Source organism: Bos indicus x Bos taurus, chromosome 6 (genome assembly GCF_003369695.1).
Source record: "Bos indicus x Bos taurus breed Angus x Brahman F1 hybrid chromosome 6, Bos_hybrid_MaternalHap_v2.0, whole genome shotgun sequence".
NCBI lineage: Eukaryota > Metazoa > Chordata > Mammalia > Artiodactyla > Bovidae > Bos > Bos indicus x Bos taurus.
The window spans coordinates 16585246-16598121 of NC_040081.1; the positions used below are offsets into that span (position 1 = coordinate 16585246).

General features: G+C 39.9%; 1 protein-coding gene across 6 annotated transcripts in view; it reads left to right on the forward strand.

Annotated features, from left to right (window-relative positions):
* The window catches only part of COL25A1 (collagen type XXV alpha 1 chain), a 516002-nt gene that overhangs the window by 375581 nt on the left and 127545 nt on the right, over positions 1–12876 (forward strand). For 4 of the 6 annotated variants that reach the window (XM_027543858.1, XM_027543861.1, XM_027543860.1 and 1 more), the window contains exons 8-10: positions 8229–8300; positions 9041–9148; positions 10640–10675. In XM_027543858.1, the coding sequence (XP_027399659.1) occupies positions 8229–8300; positions 9041–9148; positions 10640–10675 (216 nt within the window). Of the gene's footprint in view, positions 1–7430; positions 7491–8228; positions 8301–9040; positions 9149–10639; positions 10676–12876 lie in introns of all 6 variants that reach the window. The other 2 variants (XM_027543862.1, XM_027543859.1) reach the window with 1 other exon arrangement.

Here is a 12876-nt window from a genome sequence, read left to right on the forward strand (position 1 = left end):
CACATTTATAATTGCCTGTTTAACATCTACCTTTCTTCATTATACTCTAAGCTCCATGAAGCCTGGGACAAGGCTTTCTAATCTCAATATCCAAATATTGCCTTTTTATAGTAAACATAAATTCTTGTAGTAGTACAAATTCTTCTTGAATAAATGAATGAATAGATGGGAATGAAATTCAGAGACTGTGAAGAATTTATGGAAAGTACGGTAGCTGAGAGTGTAGATTCTGGGGCAGATGGCCAGTATGTGAATCTTGGCTCTGCTACTTATTGCTAGTTGGGCCAAACACATAGCCTCTCTGTACCTCTAATTCCTCATCATTCAGATGGTTGTTCTGAGGATTAAAAAGCTAACATTGAAATTCTTTGCTTCCATTGCAGGGAGCACAAGTGAGATCAGGGAACTAAGATCCCGAATTGATAAAGCTCTTAGAACTCATGCCTGGCACATAGTATCATTTGAGTGTTGACCACGATCATTACCATCATTATCATTATTTATTGTCTCATTATTATTAAGAAGCCCCAGTACAGGACTGAGCCAATGACTTCGTTGTTGTTCAGTCGCTAAGGCATGTCCGACTCTTTGTATACCAGACTCTCCTGTCCTTCAGTATCTCCTGGGGTTTGCTCAAATTCATGTTCATTGAGGTGGTGATGCTATGATCCAATGATAGCAAAATATTTATTTAAAAATTGACAGAATTTTAATTTTTCACTATTTCCCATACTGTGAGGCTATTTTGTTTTCCTCCCTGATTTCCTCAGGCTCAGGCAGTGATTCTTCAGGAATCCTACCTGTTTTCATGGGGGTCTCGTCTTTTGTTGATATTTCTTAGTTGTATGTCCTTAGTAAATACAACACCTCCTGAAACTCCTTCTCAGATCATATGCGCCAAGGAAATCCTGTCTCAGTATGCATAGTTCAGGTAGTTTTTCTTCTCCTTTACACCCTCCCGTGTTGAAATTTATCCACCATCTTTCTGCTTAGTTACAAGGTCCTTTGCAGTTTGTCTTTGCCTACTTGGCATTTCAGTAGCTATAATATTTAATGACATGACTTCGTCAATGTAGAGATTGCACTATTCTCTTCTAAATAATTTGTAAACTCACACTTATTTTTTACATATGAAGAGATAATTCCTGGAGTAACTAAGGTTAACATTTATGGTAGAACACAATAGCTGACTGTGTGGATCACAACAGGCTGTGGAAAATTCTGAAGGAGATGGGAATACCAGACCACCTGACCTGTCTCCTGAGAAACCTATATGCAGGTCAGGAAGCAACAGTTAGAAATGGACATGGAACAACAGACTGGTTCCAAATAGGAAAAGGAGTACGTCAAGGCTGTATACTGTCACCCTGCTTATTTAACTTATATGCAGAGTACATCATGAGAAACGCTGGGCTGGGAGAAGCACAAGCTGGAATCAAGATTGCAGGGAGAAATATCAATAACCTCAGATATGCAGATGACACCACCCTTATGGCAGAAAGTGAAAAGGAACTAAAAAGCCTCTTGATGAAAGTGAAGGAGGAGAGTGAAAAAGTTGGGTTAAAGCTCAACATTCAGAAAACTAAGATCATGGCATCTGGTCCCATCACTTCATGGGAAATAGATGGGGAAACAGTGGAAACAGTGTCAGACTTTATATTTTTGGGCTCCAAAATCACTGCAGATGGTGACTGCAGCCATGAAATTAAAAGACACTTACTCCTTGGAAGGAAAGTTATGACCAACCTAGATAGCATATTGAAAAGCAGAGACATTACTTTGCCAACAAAGGTCCATCTAGTCAAGGATATGGTTTTTCTAGTGGTCATGTATGGATGTGAGAGTTGGACTATGAAGAAAGCTAAGCACCGAAGAATTGATGCTTTTAAAGTGTGCTGTTGCAGAAGACTCTTGAGAGTCCCTTGAACTGCAAGAAGATCCAACCAGTCCATTCTAAAGGAGATCAGTCCTGGGTGTTCTTTGAAAGGACTGATGCTAAAGCTGAAACTCCAATACTTTGGCCACCTCACACGAAGAGTTGACTCATTGGAAAAGACTCTGATGCTGGGAGGGATTGGGGGCAGGAGGAGAAGGGGACGGCAGAGGATGAGATGGCTGGATGGCATCACCGACTCGATGGACATGAGTTTGAGTGAACTCTGGGAGTTGGTGATGGACAGGGAGGCCTGGCGTGCTGCGATTCATGGGGTCGCAAAGAGTCAGACACGACTGAGCAACTGAATTGAACTGAACTGAACTGAACAATAGCATAGAATTTAGAGTACCTATAAAAAACAAATATTAATATTCTGAGCCAAATATTTTATTTAACTATGGAAAGCTAGCTCTTTCAATAATTATCATAAGACAGTCTTTTTCAGCCAGCTATAAATACTGATTTTCACAGACTCTGATGCTCATTTTATTTGGTTGTTCAAAGAATTATTTTAGCTCTCTAGCTTCATACAGCTGATTTTTCTATTCAGACAGATTATACCATCTACTACAATATGGAATGATTTACCAGCAAATTTCTTTCTTTTAATTTTTCCCTTATTTAGCCTTCTAAGAGTTCCTGCTGTTAAACTAAAGTAATTCTTTTACCTAAATATTTTTGCATTCTATTATAATATTTCCCCATCTGGTCTCTCTTAGCTAGAAATCATTTTATCAACTTATAGGAATATTTGTCTTTATTTATGCTGCTCACATACCCACTATAATGGTTATGCTGCAATGCATGATATGCTTTGGGTAAACAATTATGATACTATTTACATTATGGAGATACTCGGAGTTTCTCATTTTTCAGCATAACATTTATCATTTGTTCCTAAAAATTTGCTATGAGGCCCCCTTGACCACCTTTATAATTAACATAATTGTTAATATTTTCCTCCAGACATCTACAACCTCACAGACATTCCCTTGTGCTTATTAGTGAGCATTTATCATTAGTAATATTGGCCATTGTTAGCCTGCTCTTACTATGGGTCATTTATTTCATGATGCAGTAAACAGTGGAGTCAAGTATATGTGTATGCCATTTTGAGTCATCTGCCTGTTCAGAATTTTTGTTAGAAGAGTTCCTATTCTTCCTGTTTCTACAACCACTTTTTTATTAATTCTATTTGTAGTTGCCTCTTCCTCTGTTCATCCCTTAAATTGAAGTCTTTCCAAAGGTTCCTCTCTAGGTCTATTCTCTCTACCCCCTCTTTAAGCGACTTCACATAGCCCTGTGACTTGAGATTCCTACCTCTCTCCTGAATATTTATATGCATATCCAACTGCTGCCGCTTGGCTGTCCATAAACACTTCAAATTCGGCCATCTAACTGAATTCATCATTCGAAACCAACTCCCTGCTTCCTTCTAGTATTCCCTCTACCATCCTCCTGTTGCTCACGGTGGCGACATAGGACTCTACTCCTCCATCTTCTCTGCATGTTCTCAGCGAAGCTGCAAGTCTCATGAGTCTTACCTCCTTAAATCACATGAAACTATGAATTTGTCCCCCTCTAGTTCTAGAACATAGCCCCTCAACTAGACTACTGTGCATTCTTAGTCACTCAGTCATGTCCGACTCTTTGTGACCCTGTGGACTATAGCCTGCTAGGCTCCTCTGTCCATAGGATTCTCCAGGGAAGAATTCTGGAGTAGGTTGCCATTCTCTTCTGTAGAGGATCTTCCCAACCCAGAGATCAAATCCAGGTTTCCTGCATTGCAGGTGGATTCTTTCCCATCTGAGCCACCAGGGAAGCCTGTAACATTTTCCTAAATGATCATCCTGTCTTTGATTTTATTATGGCTCTGCCAACCCCTGAGCCCTCATTCACCAGTCTTGCATGACTCTGCCAACTGACTGTTAGGTGCACATCTTATTTCCTTTGCAGTCTCTACATGTCTCCATCATAATGGTTAGCACTTCCTATCTTTTCTGCCCACTTATTTTTCCCTATTTCCCCACTACACATTAAACCCAATGAGCTTGGGGTCTTACTCACCATGCAATCCCCAGGGCCTAGCACATTGAAGACTACACAGGAGGCACTCAGTAAATGCTTATTAAATATTGCTGTATGTTAGTCAGTTTTTCAGCTTTCTGATATTTAAACTATAAAACCAGTAGAGAGAAATTATAAACATGTAAATTTCATGATGACAAAGTCTGAATCAGAATTCCTAGATTAAGTTTCTGGCTCTATCATTGCCTTATTGCATACTTTTGACAAAACACAAAATTTTCTCAGTATAATGTAATCGCATAACACTCATCCTTACTGAGTACACAATAAAAATGACAATAGCATCTTGTATTTAATGGCTTCCAAGTAGTTAGAAGCATTTCTTATGAAGTATGTATTTGCCCTCCATCCCTCTGGGGCAGGCCAGCATCTTTCCTTCTAGAAGGCAATGAAGGGGGAGAGAGATCCTCCTGTAACGGAATCTGAACCCTAGTCCTGGTTGGTGACCTTCTTCACAGAATGTGGGGAAGATTCATGAAGTTGTCTAAGTCTTTATGCCCAGGAAAATGGGTTTTAAAAAGTAGTTTTATACTCTTGTGTATCCAATTTCTTAAGCACTCAAAATCTTTGGGGGTGAAAATGAGTACAAATTATTTCAGTATTTCAGCTGATTCCTGGGCTCTTTCTCCATGTTTTTCTAGAGACAGATTTTTTCTTTCCACACCCACTCAAACCATCTGTGTACCAGGCAAATTTTCTGAGATGTAAAATCAAGTGAAATATGTCCATTCCATTTATTTAAAAAGGCCTGTAAGTAATGATACTGTGGAAGAACGGCATGTGTAATGCTAAAGTGCCCTCTCTGTGAACAGCTAGGGCGGCCTAGCAGTTGTGGTCACACGAAGCCTGGGTGTGCAGACAGGCACTCGGCACCAGTGCTTTCAGACTCGCCCTCCAAGGACCTCCTGCAGGAAGCAGGGTCAGCCCAGGGTGCCTGTGTGACCTGGGGGTCTCCCCTGTGAGATCAGGCTCTTTACCACTGTCCAGTGGTAACATTGTTTTAAAGTTTTGTGCCAGGGTTACATTCTACCCCATATTATGTCAACCTTTGCTTTATCTCAAAATGTTTCAAATTACTTACCATTGGGAATTCCCTGGCAATCCAGTGGTTGGGACTCCACAATTCCACTGCAGGAGGCATGGGTTCAATCCCTGGTCAGGGAACTAAGATCCTGCAAGCGCCACAACCAAAAAAAAAAAAAAATTACCATTCATTAAAATTGAGTCTTAAGGAAGAGGCACCACATTTATTATTGTCTTTAAGCTCTTCACAGGACACTCTCATCGTGATCTTGGTTAAGCTTTATCCCAGTTTGAAACACACAGAATCCTAGGATATTGTAGCCCAGGCCGTGAGTTTGTTGTTAGAATTCATGAGAATTGTCCACCTGTCTCTTTTCTACTTCACTGCATGTAAGCTCCTGAAGTCCTTTTGGCTAGCTTGCTAATGAAATCTTTTAAATGTTGTTTTAAGCACCTAATTGGCAGTGCGTCCACAGTTAAGATGATTGAGGAATATATAATCAGCTTCCTCAAACAGAGATTTTCTGTTTGAGAAAAAGGGTCTGTCTGAGATGGGAATCACCTATCCACTTCTCTCTTTAGATCTTACTGGCAACTGGAAACCAAACTAAGTTCTAAAACTTAATGCTTTGTTGGTAAGCATTTAGAAAATATAATCAAACAGCAAGCTGGTCATGTTCAGATATGAGTAAAAAAAGTGACTTATTTATACATGCAAATTTCAAAACATTTGTAAGATTTACCATGTGTGCTGTTAAAAAGGTTTTTTAATTTTAAATTATTTTTGTTAGATAATCCCGTTTCAAGTGACACTATGATTTATCGCCACTAATCAAGATTCCGATCCCTCATAGACTTCTTGTTTGTATCTGTTTTTGTTCTTTGTTACATAAATATGAGGTTTATATATAAAATTCTGACTGTGTAATATAGGGCTAATGAGTCACAGATGGAAAGATGCTGGCACGTAACCATCTAATAACATTTTAAACTCATATTCCATAGTAAAACAAAAGCAAATTGTACACATCTGTTTTCCAACTCGTAGCATTGCTGAATTTGTGAAGAGTCTATGTTTAAAGAACTTTTACTTGAGGAGAACAAAAAGAGGCTATGGGTCACCCTGAAACTACCCAGCCACCCAATAACCTTATTGGAAAGGATTTGGCAAAAGCGATGCGATGTCCTCGACTTTGCCTCCTCAGAAGCCCCAGCTCTTAAAGAAGGAGAACCAAAGGCATTAGGGCTGAAGAGCTGTCTCAGACTACAAACATAATTTTACTGGCTCTCTTAAGAGAAAAAGATTTCTAATAAGGGGAAATAGGGGAGAAAATATACCCAAACTAATAAAATTTAAAAACTAGAAAATGTCTGGCTTTTCCCCAAAAATATCCTTAAAATAGATTTGGGTGGGAAGTGGGGAGAGTGAGGCATAAACCTAGGAAGGAATCTTGCAGACGCTCAAGGCCAAATATTGTGGTTGTTGTTTGCTTTTTGTATGGTAAACGCATTCTGTGTGGGAAAAAAATTGGAATACAAGCCTCTGGTGTCCCGTGTCATTGAAAAAGAAATCGAACACAGGCAAAATTTCTCTCTCAGACCTACCCAATTGATAAAGCCTGTGAAGACAAATTAGTACAAGCTAGTAAAGTTCAGGCCGTTCAAAGCATCCCTCCCTTGCTCTCCTCTGTTACGGAATTCAAAACCACTTTTCTGCTTCAGGGGGGTGTGTGAACTGTCAAGTTCTCTTGGAAAAGTTACGTGACAGAAGCAATTACTGCAGAGTGTGACCATAAATCCCCCTGACACGAAATCCGCATGTTATAAGAGACAGATTTCCATCCACCACCTCTGCAGGCATTCCTGAGACAGGAAAGACCTGAGAGTCATCATAAGATCGGAGAGAGAAATTTTGATATGTGGGTGGTAAGACTATATTTTGTGAGGCATACTGCAGTTATTTGGAGGAATACGTCTGATCTGACTGCAAAATTCTGTTCACTGTTGTCCAGAAAAAGATTTAATACATGTATATCCTGAGTTGTAAACAGAATTCCAGTAGAAGGAAATTACAGTGTTGTGTTCGTAACAGAGTCTGTAGTTACCTCCATTCTGTACTAACATTTTATATGTAAGAGTCCAGAAATGTTGAGTATATACGTGGAATCCCAGTGGACCTGAGTTCTCTAGTTGACCATTCCCTTGAAGGAATGCTTGGCCTGGGGACCCCCTGTGTCTGACTTTGTTTAGGGTGTGTCAACAAGGCAAGACTTACAGCCGGGATGGGGTGGCTTTAGGTGCGTGCTTGTTTTGTATGTCCACCGGTGGAATGTCTGTGTGACGTTTTGTGTCGTGTTGTTTTGCTGCTGTGCCCTGTCCATAGGGTCTGCCAGGCTTCCCCACAGTTGCCGCTCTGCACAGTAATCAGATCCTCACCGTCAAGGTTTGTGGTTGGCACCCATGGCTGCTCGGTCAGAGCCCGCAATCAGCATAAGAATGAGCAAGAACAGCTCAACTGACTTGCCGAGTCCAGTCACTCCCTTCCATCCCGCACAGCAGGTCATCGGGCATCCAGGACCTCACCTCCATCAGTGAGATCACATGTATATTAAAAAGGAGACTCTTGACCCCGAAAGAGGGGAGGATATTGAAGTCGAAGAAAGGCAGGCAAGCTCTCATAGGCTGTGCCATGCCCTGGTAGTCTGATTGGCATGCATCACCATGCTCTGTGAAAGCTTTCAGTACATCAGATAATCCTAAATACTCTGGACTTCGGGCATCAATAACATGACAGTCGCGTTCATGCCACATTATGCTGGTTGATGAATCTGACAGAATTTGAACTGGCACTTTGTCTCTGGACTTTCTGCTCGGAGTACAGGTGACTCGAGGTTACCTGCTTCGCTATATACAATGTTTAAAAGGACCCAACACCCACAGCAAACAAAAAAAGATTCATTTCTAACCAAAAATCTGGTTTCACCACCCCATTTCAGGGTTATGGTTCTTTCAAGAAGAGCCAGAGGGTCCAATGTCAGACACAAGTACCAGTTCTGTTTTTCTGGATGGTTATTATAAGTCTAATGCGTGTATCTTTATTTCTTTCTTGGGGTCTTCTGATGCCTATTCTTCAACTCTCTCACCTCTGAACTCCAACCTTTGACCTCACCTGACTGATCAGATGGTGTTTCCTAAAATCAATCATGGGTTTCTCTCTGCTGATCAGCAGCTCATTAAACGCCGCCTGATTAAGGTAGTGCTTATTCTTGCTCAAGTTGGATTTCTCCTTTACATTCAATTTTTACTCTGTATACTGTTGCTTAACTATTTATCTTTCATGGGTGGGGTGTGGATGGTGGGTATTTATTTTAAAATATACTACAGCGAAATTATGTTTCATGAGCTGCATTTGTTTGAAATGTATATGAAAATACCCAAAGCAAAAGGTATAGAAAGTCTATCTAATTTTTTCTTAAATGAAGAAAAAGGAAAACAGCTTAAAAATTATATCCAGCGATAGATCCAGTTTCTAAGCTCTCTAGCTTTAGAAATGTATAAATTATTTCTCAGCATGACTAGAGCCTTGTGTGTCAAATTTTATAAGTTATGAAAAAGTAGATATTTGTCCAATTATAAATGCAGCCATTTTATTAAGCATGGTGAATATAACCGATGCAGCATTGTCATGGATAAAGTTATGCAGAGGTTTTCCGCCAGCTCTGATATAATGATAACGTACACACTACTTCCAAGAGCTGAGAGTGCTGGTTCCTGAGCTTTGATTTCAACAGTGTCTACTCAGCTCACCCAGCATGAATATTTATTTGCTTCCTGCTGGCAGGCAAATTGCCTACAGGCTTTACGTTTCTGGTTGTTCGGGTTCTTTTTATAGTATAAACATGGATTAGATAATACAAATTTAAAGTGTTGAAAAGAAGACCTGGGTCTTTATCTCTCACAGTTATTGTTGGTCTGTCCCCTTCTGCACTGCAGGGTGACCAAGGTCAGGCTGGGCCGCCAGGCCCTCCGGGCCCACCGGGCCCAAGAGGGCCGCCTGGGGACACAGGGAAGGATGGCCCCCGCGGAATGCCAGGCATGCCCGTGAGTTGCTTTTTTGGATCCGTTGTTCTCACTGGTTTTGTTTCCTTTGAAGTGCTGAGAATTGGGATGGAGTTGGGGACGAGGGGCTGGTGGAGGTCAGGTGAGTGGAGTCGGTTGAGGGAACTGGGATGATAGGAAAGTCACCGGTCAGAGAAGCCACTGCCAACAAGATTCTGCTCCACACTCAACCCACTGGGCACCCATGCAAACCACAGGAGAGGCCTGGAAACAGCGACTGACCTGGTGTTCAGGTAAGCCTCAAGAAGCCTGCGGGTAGAGATGCCTGATCACATGTGTCCTGACTGCCACGGAGGACCTCAAAACCTTTGGTTTAAGTGGAAGGCTGGCTTGAAAAACTAGACGGGAGATTGGTAACATCCCAAAGGACCAAAACAGAGACAATAAAGTCGTATGCAATTTACAGAAAGTAAAAGAGATAAATCATTCTAATGTTTAATCCCTTGCAAGTAATTGCTAATAAAACAGTGAAATTAATGGTTAAAACAACAGCATTTACGATTTGAATATCCTTTATCCTTTGTATGTGAAGCTTATGAATAGAAATAACTTAGCCATCTCAATACTTTGATCTAAGTACTAATTTACTCAGTACTTACTTACTTAGATTGGTGAAGTGTCAATAATAGAGTAACACAAGACATCAGATAAATGATTTAGTTTTGTAGAGGCAAGTCAGCGATTTAAAGAAATAATGGAAAAGGTAAAAAAATTTGTACACTTACGACTTTTGGACCAAAAGTTTAGGTTTATTGCTGAATTAAACTATTTATTTAATATATTGCTTTAACTTATCTTCATTAGTGTTTTCACAGTACAAAGGTAATAATAAAATATTAATCCACAAATAGAAAAAATTGAAAATAAAGGTAACCAAAAAAGAAAAACATCTGCCATAGTCATTAATGTTTGGCATATTTAATTTTTATATTCGCATATTTATTTATGTGAATATAGGGTACCTTAAACCTTTTCTGAGACAACCCCCTCTCCAAAAGCTGCGGTAAATTTGTCTTATGAATGAAGTTGACTTTCAGCATAATTTTCTGGTTGTTAGGACTGCTTTCACCGGACCATCAGAGGTAGAGGTTTCATCTTAAAACTGTCTTCTAAGGTCTCACTTTTTCTCAGGATGAAACCCCAAAAGATAGAGAAAGCCATAGCTGCTTTACAATATAATCACTCCTACTAGTTTTATTTAGAAAACCTTCTTGGCATAGTTATTAAATTTCTGCAGTAAGTAACATAGAGTCATCATATTAAATCTTAAAATGTTTATAAAATGCATTTGAAGAAAGAACTTCAGTACTCTTTAAATTTCATTATGTTTGCATTCCTCTCTTTAGCCTGAGAAGTATATATTTACATTCTCAATCCCCAGTGGATATTGTGAAAAAGACAAAAAAAAAAAAAGATTGACATTGGTTTGTGCTGTTTATGGCATTAATAAAATTATCATTATTCTTTTTTAAGGGTGAGCCAGGGAAACCAGGAGAACAAGGCTTGATGGCAAGTATCTGAATTTCTCTTTTCCTATGTTGAAAAGAATGGAAAGACAAGTTACTCAAAGCTGTGCTCAATACTGTGTGTAACAAATGTATCAATTGTATAACCTATAACAAAAAAAGAGTAAGAATTAGTAAAAGCTCAAAAACTGATAGTGATAACAGAATCACTTTGCTGTACACATGAAGCTAACACAACATTGTAAGTTAACTATACTTCAAATTTTTTCAAATGGTAAATGTATATGTATGTGTGTGTGTGTGTGTGTGTGTGTGTGTGTATGTACGTGTGCTCGCTTAGTTACGTCCAACTCTTTGCAACCTCATGGACTGTAACCCACCAGGCTCCTCTGTCCATGGGATTTCTCAGGCAGGAATACTGGAGTGGGATGCCATTTCCTCCTCCAGAAGATCTTCCCGACCCAGGAATTGAACTTGCATCTCCTGTGTCTCCTGCATTGCACGTGGAATCTTTCCCCCACAGAGTCATTGGGGAGGCCCTGGACTCCTTTAAAATAAACAAGCAAAAAAAGTGATAGATACCGTTCATCACATGGTAAGGAGAGCATGAAAACACATCTGCAGAACTGATACAGGAAGAAAAGAAAGAGGGAGATTCCAGGTGAAGCAAGTGACAAAGAACGCTGAGGAAGACTTCTATAAGAGAGATGAAATTCAGGGATACGCCTGTTAAACAGAAATGAGACATCAGAAGAACCAGGTGTGACTTCCCATGAATTAGTAGAGCAAACCTTCCACAGAGATTCAAGGGGGTTTTCTTTTGTTGAAGGGAGAGAGCAGTTGTGCCTTTTTGACCCCCAAAATTGATAATAAAACAGTAAAGTTAATGGTTAAAACATCAGCAGTTATGGTGTGAATATCATTTGTGCTTCCACCCAGAAACAGTTGTGCCTTCCTGATTTCTGACATTATAAAAGAGCATTAAATGATTCCTCTTGGACTTGCCCATAGACATGTGGGTCCCAGCTCCTCAGGTTTGTTTATCCTTTGCCAGAGATAAAGAATTTGGGGCAGCTTGCTGAGCCCCAAAGAGTAGAATTCCTTCAACCTGCCTCTTCCTGTCTCTGCCTGCCTGTCTCTCTCTGGAGTCGCCTCTCTGACCTACTTTGTGACATAAGCAATATTGGGGAACACAGGGCTGTGGTCTAATAACCCAAATTCCAGAGGATGGTGATGTCTCACACTCGCCCTGGATACAGTGATGACAATCAGCTTGATCACGTCCATTCCACGCGATGTGTGACATGCAGCCTGCAGATGTTCAGGATATAAAATGTATTAAAAAAAAAAAAAAAGTTAGCTGGGTCGTAGTGAATGCACAGAAACACGCTAGTTGGCCAGTAATTAAAACAAATGTGTGCATAGGCTAAAGGTCAAAGGCTTCCCCTACACAGGATGCCTTTAGCAGCCCTCCTGGGAAGACACTCAGCAAGCTGTAGTCCTAGCTGTCATGGAGCTGTCTTCAGAACGTCACTGATGAAGTGGAAGCATCCTGGGACCACACCTGACCCACTGCCTGGAAATTCTCTGCTCCTGACCTATAGGATCAAGATAGATATTTGATATGGATGATCGGGCAGGACGGATTCTTTTTTAAAAACAAGTAAAATGAAAGAAAAGCAACAACAGTGAAAGAGCGTATGTGAAAATTAAACAAAACATCTGTCATCTGTGGTAACTTTTCATACAAATGCAGCATTAGCTCTCAGGATTATAGGATCACAGAAGGTGAAGGATCTTTGGAAATCTTTAAGCATTTGAATGCACCTGTGATTTTTATCATGGATAATGGTCAAAACATTTTACTCCCATACACTCTTATATCAAAGATTACTTGGGATTCTCAGGAGCCCAGGTATGCAGAGTCAACTCAGATTTTTATCATTGCCAGTGATAAATGGTTTTCTACCCCAATGTCCAAAGCAGCTCTGTAATAGATAAAGTTCTAAAATAAAAATGGCTGTTTTAAAAATTATAATCTTATCTTCTCTAAATTCATACATGTACTCTATGATACACTTTGGGAAGAACAATTTAATCTTAATTCTCTACTCTTCCTAGCTTAATGTCATTAAGTATAAATGTCCCATCTAGTCCTAAATGAATTATATCATTGTCTTAATTTGCTCCAATTTCCCATTTCATATAGCTACTTTTCAGATAAAGGTGATCCTTGGATATTTT